This window comes from Nomascus leucogenys, chromosome 7b, assembly GCF_006542625.1.
Source record: "Nomascus leucogenys isolate Asia chromosome 7b, Asia_NLE_v1, whole genome shotgun sequence".
Taxonomy (NCBI): domain Eukaryota; kingdom Metazoa; phylum Chordata; class Mammalia; order Primates; family Hylobatidae; genus Nomascus; species Nomascus leucogenys.
Window position 1 is genome coordinate 5,187,063 of NC_044387.1, and position 12,369 is coordinate 5,199,431.

General features: G+C 54.2%; 1 protein-coding gene across 2 annotated transcripts; it reads right to left on the minus strand.

The window, feature by feature from the left end:
- Window positions 1-694: 694 nt before the first annotated feature.
- Window positions 695-12,045, minus strand: UPK3A (uroplakin 3A). 2 transcript variants are annotated; one of them, XM_030815151.1, is made up of 6 exons: window positions 11,935-12,045; window positions 10,891-11,046; window positions 9,479-9,758; window positions 7,562-7,644; window positions 3,261-3,393; window positions 695-1,009 (listed from the first exon to the last, which is right to left on the minus strand). In XM_030815151.1, exons 1-6 carry the CDS (start codon window positions 11,984-11,986, stop codon window positions 850-852), a joined length of 864 nt encoding a protein of 287 aa, XP_030671011.1. In that variant the 5' UTR covers window positions 11,987-12,045; the 3' UTR covers window positions 695-849. The 2 variants fall into 2 exon arrangements, with proteins under 2 accessions (XP_030671011.1, XP_030671012.1); XM_030815152.1 differs by lacking the exons at window positions 7,562-7,644; window positions 9,479-9,758.
- Window positions 12,046-12,369: the final 324 nt, after the last annotated feature.

The following is a 12,369-nucleotide window of genomic DNA, read 5'->3' on the forward strand; positions in this document are numbered from 1 at the left end:
CCACCAGCCCATGTTACAGATGAGAAGACTGGGACTAGGGGCTTAGAGGGTAAGGGAGGGTCAGCCAACTTGTTTTTTGTTTGTTTGTTTGTTTGTTTGTTTGTTTGTTTGTTTTTTGAGGCAGAGTTTTGTTCTTGTCGCCCAGGCTGGAGTGCAATGGCACGATCTCGGCTCACTGCAAAATCTGCCTCCCGGGTTCAAGATATTCTCCTGCCTCAGCTTCCCGAGTAGCTGGGATTACAGGCATGCGTCACCATGCCCGGCTAATTTTGTATTTTTAGTAGAGACAGGGTTTCACCATATTGGTCAGGCTGGTCTTGAACTCCCGACCTCAGGTGATCCGCCCACCTCGGGCTCCCAAAGTGCTGGGATTGCAGGCATGAGCCACCGCGCCCAGCCTGTTTGTTTTTTGAAACAGTATCTCGCTGTGTTGCCCAGGCTGGAGTGCAATGGCACGATCATAGCTCACTGCAGCCCTGCCTTCCTGGCCTCAAGCGATCCTCCCACTTCAGCATCCTGAGTCCCTGGGACTACAGGCATGTGCCACTGCCTGGCAACTCACATGCCGTAGCCTTGACTGAAAATTAGTCCCCTGCTCCCACCTACCCTCTAGAGAAACAATTCAAGTGCTCAGTTTGACATTGATTCATTCATTCACCCTCTCACTCATTCATTCGGTAAGTGGTTACTGAACTAGAACTCATCAGAAGATTTTATTAAGGGTTTTCCTGCAGTTGGAAGGACAAGCCCTGTTTCACCTTCCCTGAAGTCAGGATGTGACAACCACCGCTGCAGGGCCCGGGGCAAGGCCAGAGAGGAGGATGCTGCTGCCCAGGGGTGGTGCTGGGTTCAGTCCTGGAGCTTGCTGGAATACACCTCAGCCCTGTCCAGTGGCGGCCCCCGGTTCACGGACGTGTAGGAAGACTCCGAGGCCCCCAGTGACTTGGGAACAGCCTCTTGAGTGATTTGGGAGTCGTGAGTCATTTCCCCATCAGAACTCCCCATGTCCCTGTCCAAGGGGATAGAAAGACCCAGGATTAAGGGAACAGAGGAAACCCAAATGCCTTTAGCTGCTTGGGGACCTTCATACTCAGACATAGCTTTCACAGATACTGTCTTCGTAGACATGAATTCAATCAACCCATCTTTCTGGAGTGCTGACCCTGCACCAGGCCCTGGGAATAAGGAAGAGGTCCACCTTTTGGAACGATGTGAACAACTTACAGGTCTTACTGGGAGCTGGACAATTTGAGTCCATTGTCCCATGTTCCCAAAGAGCTAAGGTTGCAGGGGGAGACTGACTGCAACAGTGACCACGCAGCATGGACAAGCGCAGGTGGGAGCTGCAGGAAGGCTTTCTGGAGGAGGCAGCAGCTCATGTGGCCCTAAAGAAGGTGTGTGGGCTGGGCGCAGTGGCTCACTTCTGTTATCCCAGCACTTTGGGAGGCCAAGGCAGGTGGATCACCTGAGGTCAGGAGTTCGAGACCAGCCTGGCCAACATGGTGAAATCTTGTCTCTACTAAAAATACAAAAAAATTAGCTGGGCGTGGTGATGGTCACCTGTAATCCCAACTACTCAGGAGGCTGAGGCAGGAGAATTGCTTGAACCTGGGAGGTGGAGGTTGCCGTGAGCCGAGAGCGCACCATTGCACTCCAGCCTGGGCAACAAGGGCGAAACTCCGTCTCAAAAAAAAAAAAGGAATGTGGGGGAAGAGAAAGGCATTCAAGTGTGGGGTCAGTCAGCACATGGTGGGTGTGAGGCAGGAAGGGCTGAGGAGTATCTGGAGCGATAGTACAGATCGCAGTTTGGTGCAGCTGGAGCCGGAACAGAATGGGGATAGCAGGGGGAATACATGGAAAAGCTGGAGCTGAATTCAGATAACGGGGTCTTTCATGCCAAATCAGGGCACTGTCCAAAAGGAAGGAGGAACATTGCCATGTTCTGACTGCTCCCGGGTGCAGCCAGGCAGAGTTTCTGGGAGGCTGATATCATCTATTTTGTTTTTGTTCACTTAAATGTCAGAGTCATTTGTCATTAAATGGTAAAGGTAACACAGCCTGGGACCAGAACCCAGAGTTGGGGGCCTACAACCTGGGACTCGGGACTCCACTCACACCTCTGATTTGTGTCAGCATTGGATGAGGACTCGAGGTCTCCCGGGGGGTGTACCAGGGTTAGCAGGGCTGGGGGTGTGGAAGACAGGTGAGCCCACAGTCCACCAACCTGATTCGCAAGTTCTCAGCCTCCTTCCTCACTCGATCTCCACCCACCCCACCTATATTTTCCTGCCTGGCTAGTTTCCATGGATCCACTTAATTATACCTACTCCAAGAAACTTTCCTATCTGCTCCACCCCTACCCACACTGGGACCTCTCTCAGTCTTCAAAGTCCCCTGGGCCTCCCTGCCTCCCTGCCTCTCACTGAGGAGCACTCTGCTGATGAGAGTTTGCTCACGCTGACCCTTCCTCCAGGAAGGTCACCCTGATGCTCCAGGCAGCACCCCTCTGCCCTCCTCTGGATTCCCACGGCACCTTGGTTTGTCCCCTGCCTGGTCTTCCCAGGGGCTAGTGGGCTGTGGGCTCACCTGTCTTCCCACCCACAGCCCTGCTAAAGCCGGTACACCCCTCAGGAGACCTCAAGTCCTCATCCAAAGGCAACACAAATCAGAGGTGTCAGTGGAGTCCCGAGTCCTGGATTCTAGGCCCCCAACTCGGTTCTGGTCCCAGGCTGTGTTGCCTTGGGCCACTCTGACCCCCTCTGGGCCTCAGTTTCCCCCTCTGTACTGCAAGTAGGTGTATTATAATGACAACGAAAGCAAATACTTGTTGAGTTCCCAGGCATTGCTCTAGAGACTCTATAGAGATTATTCCACTTAATCTTCACAACTCCGTGAGATGACTAATATTTATTATTTCCATTTTCCAGATGGGGAGACTGAGAACAGAAGGATAGCAAGCCATACCTAAGGTTGCATAACTCTTAAGTGTCAGAGCTAAGATCGGAATCGGCCGTCCGCCCACAAGCCCAGGTGCTGAGTCCCACCCTTCCCAGCTGAGCAACTTGACTTTGATGGTCCTCCCGCTTTGAAATCCCAGGACTCTGCTCCCTCTTCACCAGACCCCACCCACGGGGCACAGGGTAGCTTCCTTGCCTTCTGGGCCGTCCCCTGCCTCGGAGGACCCCGCTGCTGAGTCCCTGCGAGCCAAATGTGTCTGGCATGTCCCTGGGGTCCAGCCCTCCCAGCTGGCAGGTACTTACACGAGGCTGAGGACAATGGCGCCAGCAAAACCCACAAGTAGAAAGAAGGGCAGGGAGCCCAGGATGGAAGTGATGACGATCATGCCTCCGCTCCGCCGGCCTGGCCACGTGTCAATCGTCGAGTATGGGGTGACTGTGGTGGGATGCAGCCTAGTTACTCCCCAGACACCACGCCACCCTCAGCCTTCTCCCAGGAGGCGGCAGGTGTCTCCCCCGCCCTGGCTGCCGGGGATCCAGGGATGACCCTGCGACTCAGTGCGGCGACTTCTCTCAGGTTTTAGGCACAATTACCTTGTTTTCCCCACATCCCACTTCCCAACTTTCTTTTGTGTGTTTCTGGCTACTTCCTCTTTTTACTCTTTCTTCTCTCTTTTTTTTTTTTTTTTGCATTATTTTATGTTATTGTTTTTGAGACAGAGTCTCGCTCTGTCACCCAGGCATGAGTGCAGTGGCGCCATCCTGGCTCACTGCAGCCTCAAACTCCCAGGCTCAAGCAATCCTCCCACCCCAGCCTCCCAAGCAGCCGGGACTACAGGTGCACACCACCACGCCCAGCTAATTTGTTGTACTTTTTTTTTGTAGAGATGGGGTTTCACCATGTTGCCCAGTCTGGTTTTGAACTCTTGGGCTCAAGCAATCCTCCCACCTCAGCCTCTCAACATGTTGGGATTACAGGTGTGAGCCACCAGGGCGCCCAGCCTTTGCATAATTTTAAATAATAAACTGACTCAAATCTTCTGATGAGATGGATGAGATACAGATTATAAACAAAGATGAGGCAAAGGGCCCTGGTCTGACAGGGCCAGGTGGACAGTGGCTGTCACTCTTCTGGGGCTGGCCTCACCCTTTAGAACGATGTGAACAGATGATTTATAGGTCCTACTGCAGCCAGCCACTTGCAGCTACTGTTCCAGGTAGGTCCCCTGGAGACCCCCATCCTGCAGATCACTCACTGCGCTCAGGGAGCCTGAGTCCCCAGCCAAGGACATGCAGAATCCAGGCTCAAGCTGGGCCGGCCTGGTCCTGAGGTGCATTCTTTCCCCCAGATGGGCCCCGTGGTCCTCCCGCAAGAGAACTGAGCCTTGTGCTTCTGCCTGGGTTCTCCAAAGGAACCCTGCTGCGGAGGCCCATCAAGAATTCTTCTTCCCTCTTCTCAGATGAGGAAACCGAGGTCCATAATGGCTCACACGGCAGTGAGGGGCAGAGGCTGGGCTTGGGCTCAGGACTCTTAGTCCCAAGGGTTCCAAGGCTGTTTCAGTGAAACCACACTGCATGGGAATGCCACAGGACAGGCGGCAGGGAGTGAGGATGGGGGGAGCCACCTCAGCCACACACACTGCCACTCTCACACACCACACACCACACATACCAACTGACACACACTGCCACACTCTCACACACCAGACACCACACATACCAACTGACACACACTGCCACACTCTCACACACCACACACCACACATACCAACTGACACACACTGCCACACTCTCACACACCACACACCACACATACCAACTGACACACACTGCCACACTCTCACACACCACATACCACACATACCAACTCCACACACACAGTCACACTCAGACACCACACACCAACTCACTCGTACACACACACACTGCCACACTCTAACACACCACACACCACACATACCAGCTCACACACACACTCTCACACTCACACACCACACACATCACACAACTCAAACTCACACACACACACCTGCCACACTCTCACACCACACACCACACACACCACACACATACAATACACACTCTCACATACACCACACACACACCACATACACTCTCACACACCACATACTACACATATATCACACACCACACACATACCACACACCACACACACCAACTCACACACCACACACCACACACACCAACTCACACACACACACCACATACCACACACACCACACACCACACACAACTCACACACACACACCATGTACCACACATGACACACACCAAATCACACGCACACTCACACACAATGTACCACACACACCATGCACCACACATGGTCTCACACACACACCACACACCAGACACATACCACATACCACACACACACCACATACTACATACCACACACACCAACTCACGCACACCACACACACCAACTCACACCACACACCAACTCACACACACCACACACACCACATACCACACACACACCACATACTACATACCACACACACCAACTCACGCACACCACACACACCCTCATATTCACACACACGCCCCCACCACACACCACATACACCAGCAGTCCCCAACCTTTTTGGCACCAGGGATCGGTTTTGTGGAAGACAGGTTTTCTGCAGACGGGAGTGGGCTGGGGGTGGTTTCGGGATGATTCAAGCACATTACAGTTATTGTGCACCTGATTTCTATTATTATTACATTGCCATATATAATAAAATGATTGTACAACTCATCATCGTGTAGAATCAGTGGGAGCCCTGAGCTTGTTTTCCTGCAACTAGACGGTCCCATCTGGGGTGATGGGAGAGAGTGACACATCATCACACATGAGATTCTCGTGAGGAGCATGCAACCTAATCCCTGGCATGTGCAGTTCACAACAGGGTTCACGCTCCTGTGATACTCGAATGCCACTGCTGATCTGACAGGAGGCGGAGCTCAGGCAGTGAGCGGCTGCAAATGCAGACGAAGTTTCACTCACCCACTGCTCACCTCCTGCTGTGCGGTCCCGTTCCTAACAGGCCGTGGACTGGTACTGGTCCATGGCCCAGGGGTTGGGGACCCCGATATACACCACACACTGTCACACTCATCCACACCACACTCCTCATATACTCTCCACACACCACATACCACACACATTCTCACACTCACACACCACTCACACACATATGCAACACCATAAACTACATACACATTATACAGATACCACACACCACACACAACACAAACACACATAGACATACCACAACAGGCACAGGCACTCACATACACACAAGGCTTTCTACCACCCACTTGTGTATGACCTCGGGCAACCTTTCGGAGCCCCCCACACCCCTGGGGGTGCACACAGGCACAACAGGAGGCTCTGCAGGTGAAATGCACAGCCCCCTGACACTCATCCTGCCAGACAGCCTCGTCTTAGGGGCCAAGATGTGGCGGGAGGGGGTCTTAAGTTAGGGTGTCACTTGCCCAAAATTACCATCAAAGACCCTGGTGTGGCCCCTGCCATTCAGCAGACTCGACTCTGTATATGAACTTTGGGTTTCTGCTGAGCAAGGAACAGGGCAGGACCCTGACGTTCCACCCTCAGGAAAGCCGTCCAGGTGCTAAGGAGTAGGCGTGCAGGGAGGGAGAGCAGTTCCTTGCTGCCTTTGCCATCTTAGTTTCAGGCCTTGGAGACATCTTACCTGGCCATAGGGTGCTTGCTGCTATGAGGATTTAGCAAAGGGGCTGGTTAGGACCTAAATGCCGGGTCAGCTCCACGTGCCTTTGAGGCCAACCCACTGTAAGGACTGGAGAGACAGAGGAATGGGCCGGCTTTGATCCACTTACACCCATCCCCAGCCCAAATGCCACCGAGGCCTCCACCTTGATCTGTTCCCACACCTGGCCCTCAAGGATGGAAAGGAGGAAGGAGGAAGTTCCAGGTTCAACGACTTTTTTTTTTTTTTTTTTGAGACGGAGTCTCACTCTGTCACCAGGCTGGAGTGCTGTGGCGTGATCTCGGCTCACTGCAACCTCTGACTCCCTGGTTCAAGCGATTCTCTTGCCTCAGCCACCCGAGTAGCTGGGATTACAGGCACGTGCCACCACGCCCAGCTAATTTTTTTTTTTTTTTTTTTTTTGAGACGGAGTCTCACTCTGTCGCCCAGGCTGGAGTGCAGTGCCGCGATCTTGGCTCACTGCAAGCTCCACCTCCCAGGTTCACACTATTCTCCCGCCTTAGCCTCCCGAGTAGCTGGGACTACAAGCACCCCCACCACGCCTGGCTACTTTTGTTTTTGTATTTTTAGTAGAGACAGGGTTTCAACGTGTCAGCCAGGATGGTCTCGATCTCCTGACCTCGTGATTCACCTGCCTCAGCCTCCCAAAGGCTGGGATTACAGATGTGAGCCACCATGACTGGCCTGGCTCAACGGCTTTAAGGAGCATTTTACTCATCACTGCCTGGGCTGGGAGGCTTTCACAGGGTCAGATGAGCCTTGGTTCTCACCACCATGCCTGGCTCTGCCTTCTCGGGTCCCCTTGAGCATCACCCCCACCACTGCCCACCACTGCCCACCACTTACGCTGGTTGGTGCGGATGGGGTCCGACCACAGGGTCTGGTCCTCTACCAAGCCCGTGGACATATTGACCAGGACATACTTGAACCTGGAAGGAGACGGAGCCAGGGTGACTTTTATGCTTCCTGTGAGCCCCAGCCACAGGGAGGTGGTGGGGGGACGTAGGATGGCCTAGGGGTGGGAGACGGTAGCGGGGGTCCTTCCAGGAGATGGAAATGTAGATGGCTACTGAGTGGGCTCTGGGCAACAGGACAGTGCTGAGCTTGGCCAATAGGACCCCCTGGACCCTTCCCCGGATTAGCTGCCACCTCCTGCATCCATGAAGCCTTCAGAATCAGAAGCCACTCCTCTAGGCACTCCCTCTTAGAGCTCCCCTCCATTTCTTTCCTCCATGTAACACACGTGGTATACTTGCTGAGCACTAATGCATCTGTCTTCCTTGCATTTCTGCCTTCCATTACTCCGAGCCTGCTCCTGGGCATCACAAAGAAAACTTAAAAAGAAAAAGGCTGAGGCTGGGCATGGTGGCTCATGCCTGTAATCCCAACAGTTTGGGAAGCTGAGGCGGGCAGATCACCTGAGGTCAGGACTTCGAGACCAGCCTGGCCAACATGGCAAAACCCCATCTCTACTAAAAATACAAAAATTGGCCAGGCGCGGTGGCTGACGCCTGTAATCTCAGCACTTTGGGAGGCTGAGGCAGGCGGATCACGAGGTCAGGAGATCGAGACCATCCTAGCTGACACGGTGAATCCCCGTCTCCACTAAAAATACAAAAACAAAAGTAGCTAGGCATGGTGGGGGCGCCTGTAGTCCCAGCTACTCAGGAGGCTGAGGCAGGAGAATGGCGTGAACCCAGGAGGTGGAGCTTGCAGTGAGCCGAGATGGCGCCACTGCACTCCAGCCTGGGCTACAGAGCGAGACTCCGTCTCAAAAAAAAATAAAAAATAAACAAAGAAAAAAGAAAAAAACTGAGGGTGGGTGCGGTGGCTCATGCCTGTAATCCCAACACTTTGAGGGGCCGAGGCCGGAGGATCCCTTGGAGACAGAGGGTGCAGTGAGCTGAGATTGCGTCACTACCCTCTAGCCTGGACACAGAACAAGACCCTGTCTCTAAAAAAAAAAAAAAAAAAAGAAAAGAAAAAGAAAGAAAGAAAGAAAAAAACTGGAATAATATCTGTCACAAACCCTGCTGCCCTTCTACAGGAGGTATATTTTAAGTGCAGAAACCCTGCAACAAGTATTACTAATCACAAAAGAAGATTGGGCAATGCAGTACAAAATAGCCACAGCCTACTTAAGGTCTCATACACAGTCAGTTTAAAATGATGGACGTTCTGATGACAAAGACATCTACGGCCTGTACCTTAACACGCAAATAAAAATTAAGATCCTTAAAATCTCATCCAGGCCAGGCACGGTGGCTCATGTCTGTAAGCCCAGCACTTTGGGAGGCTGAGGGGGGCAGATGACCTGAAGTTGGGAGTTCGAGACCATCCTGACCAACATGGAGAAACCCTGTCTCTACCAAAAATACAAAATTAGCCAGGCGTGGTGATGCGTGCCTGTAGTCCCAGCTACTCAGGAGGCTGAGGCAGGAGAATCGCTTGAACCTGGGAGGTGGAGGTGGCAGTGAGCTGAGATGGTGTCACTGTACTCCAGCCTGGGAAGTGGCGAGACTCCGTCTCAAAAAATAAATAAATAAATAAATAAAATGAAGAATTTCAAGACTGTAGTTGCAGAGCATCAATCCAAGAGGGGCCCCTTCTGAACTTGAGGCTCAGCGTGGCCTGCCTGGAACCTGGGATGTTCTCAGCATATAAGGTCTCAAGAAATGTGGCTGCTCCCACTTTGCCCCTGCTCTCCCTCGTCAGGACTGGGGAACTGCCGCGGCTCTCCCGTAGTGGTTTGTTTACACCTACCTGTACTCCGTGGCTGCCGACAGGGGTGGGTTACAGAGGCCCTGGAAGTTGGGATCCCACAGGCAGGTCCTGTTGGCACCCACCCTGACCAGGTATGCATTCAGGATCTGTGAGGCCTGGGACACATCCCCAATGGCATCCAGGCTGGGCAGGTCACTGCAGGGTATCAGGTCAAAGGCCACGGCCTTGTAGGGACCTGTCCTCCCACCCTCTGTTTGTAGGAACGTTGAGCCCAGTGGGGTCTTGGTGCTGTCTTGCACTGAGGCATTCCAGGAAACGGCTGCAGAGGCAGTGCAGGGAGTGAGGCTTCTGGGCACTCCGGCTCAGCGGCACTCACTCAGTTATTCATCAAACGCCCGATCATCCTTTCTGCCCCAGCCCTGTGCTGGGCACTGGGGTCACAGGCATGGGGCAAACTTAGTCTCTGCCCTCTCAGTGCAATGTGGGAGATGGATAAGGATCACCTCCCTGCTTTGGGCGCTGTGTCTGACTCTCGCCTTCTCTTGTGACATTCCTGCAACCCCCCCCCCATCCCAACAGACCTTTGTCACTTCATTGCTGAAAGCCCTGGATTCTCTCTTGTGTAAAATGGGAAAGGAAGGTCATCTGTCCAAGGGGAATAACGTGGAGGCAGGACCCAGCTCTCCTCCTTACTAGATGGGTCACCTTGGACAACTCACTCTACCTCTCCAGACCCTATTCTTCTATGAAATGGGAGAGAAATTCCATACAGTGCCCGGAGATCAGGCACTTTAGTTTATAGTCAATAAACACGTGCTGAAAGAAGAAAACGATGGCCTAAATGAGCTGTTGTAAATGACTGGCTGCTAGAAATGCAAGAGTTGATGTTGGCTTGTCTCAGAAGCTCAGCATCCCCTCCAGGGAAGGGGTCGGGGCTGGGCCAGAGCAGCAGGTCCGAATGCGTGGTTTTGCCTCAAAACCACCAATCTTGAGCCACCTTTCGGAGCCTCAGGAACGACCTTGCGCTTGGGGACTAGAGAGATCAGGATTCACTCTCCCGCTCTGGGAGCTCCAGGGAGGTTATTCCACCTCTCTGAGCCTCGCTTGCCTGCTCTGTAATGGGGATTGGTAATAGCTACCTTACAAGCTGCTTGTAGATATTAGCTCTGTGGTGTGCAAAGTGCCTGGTATGGTGTAGGTGTTCAGTGACTGGTGGTGTTATTACTTCCCTCACTAACTAGATGTCCCTGCAGGGCAAGGACAGGTCTGTGGCTGCAGCACCCAGCCAAGGGCTGGCCCGGAGTGGAGGCCAGGGCATGCTGATAAAGAGCATGGGTAGTTTAATGAGATGACTACAGGCATGGAGGGTTCCTCTATCTGCCTCCTTCCCTCCTCCCTGCAGACAGGTCAGAGCCCCTTTTGGAGTAGCCAGAAGGAAGCAGGACCCTTACCTGAGTCGACCAGGACGTACAGGTAGACCTCGTGGGTGCCAGTGAGGGCCTCTGAGCTGTCAAACATGCAGAGAGGCTTTTCCAAGGCCACAGTGGTAAGTGTGGGGTTGTTGGTGGCGAAGGTCACACTGGCCAGTTGGGGCTGCAGGTTCACAGCTGGAGGAGGCAGTGAGGATGGGAACTGACCCCTGGCAGAACTGTCCACACCAACTCTGCTAGCAGTTACTGAGCACCTTCTGTGTGTCAGGCTCTGGGCTTCACCCTCCCCGGGGCCACCACATAAGCTGTCTCAGACACTGCCCCCTGCCCAGTCATCCTGCTCAGAAATGGAGCAGTTGGGCCAAACTGCTGCCTTCTCTCCCTGCTGCAGACACTCAGTTGCCAAGAATTCCATTGCCCCTCCTAAGCATCTGTCCACGCCATCGGCCCAGCCCTCCTCCATCCCACCTTCCTCACCTGGGCCCTAGTAACAACACCCTCCCCCCACATGTAAATCTGACTGCCTCATTCTCCTGCTATGCCGTTCCATGGCCCCCAGCGCCCCCTGACGAAGTCCAGCCTCTCTGGAAAGGCAGTGAGGTCCTGAAATTCTGGGCTTTGCTTTGTTGGGTCTCCAGCCTCACCCCTTCCCCCACAGGCTCCCCTCACCCCACGCTCCAGCTGGTCCCATGGACTGGCAATTCCCAGGACAGTCCAGTGCTGTCTCCCACCTCCATGAACTTGCCCACGCTGCTTCCTCGGCCGAAATATCTCTCTATCTGCCCCCGTCCAGGCGTCACCATGGGGCTGGGGTTAGTCCCTTCTCTGCCCTCCCGCAGCCCCCCTGCATGTTGGTCTCTTGCAACACACATCGCAGGGTTGCAGCCATCCATGAGCCCTCGGATTCCTACCAGAAGATGCACGTAAACGTTGGCTATCACTATTATTCATAATGGTAATATCTGGGTCCCCAGCGCCAGGAATCAGGGTCCAGGCGGCGGGAGCCCCAGGACACAGCTGCCGGCTCTCTCTGGGCTTAGCCCCCTCCTGCCCTTCCCCGCCTACCCGAGCTGAACCGCAGGCAGCCGAGGGCCAGCAGGGCCCAGAGCAGAGGCATCGCCCGGGAGGAGCCGCCAGAGCGCGGGGCGGGCGGTCCAGCGGGCGGGCGCGGGCATCTGACCTCTCCCCGCCAGCGCACCTGCCAGCCCTGGGCCCACTGCGCGCCCCGCCCCCGCCCGGGCCGGCCAATCCGCGGCCTCCTCGCGCGCTATTTGCATACCCTGCCCGGGCTTCCCCGACCCGTGCGCGGTGCCCCAGGGCGCAATCCCACCGGGCAGGACCTTCCCGAGCCCGCATCAAGGTGCCTACTGTGTGCCCAGGCCAGGGCAGCCCTTCCACAGCGTCTCTCACCAATGAGACCTTGAGGGCAAGCCACTCCCACTTGGAGCCTCAGTTTCCATACTGTAAAATGACGCTAATTTCTACAACTATTTATGGAGG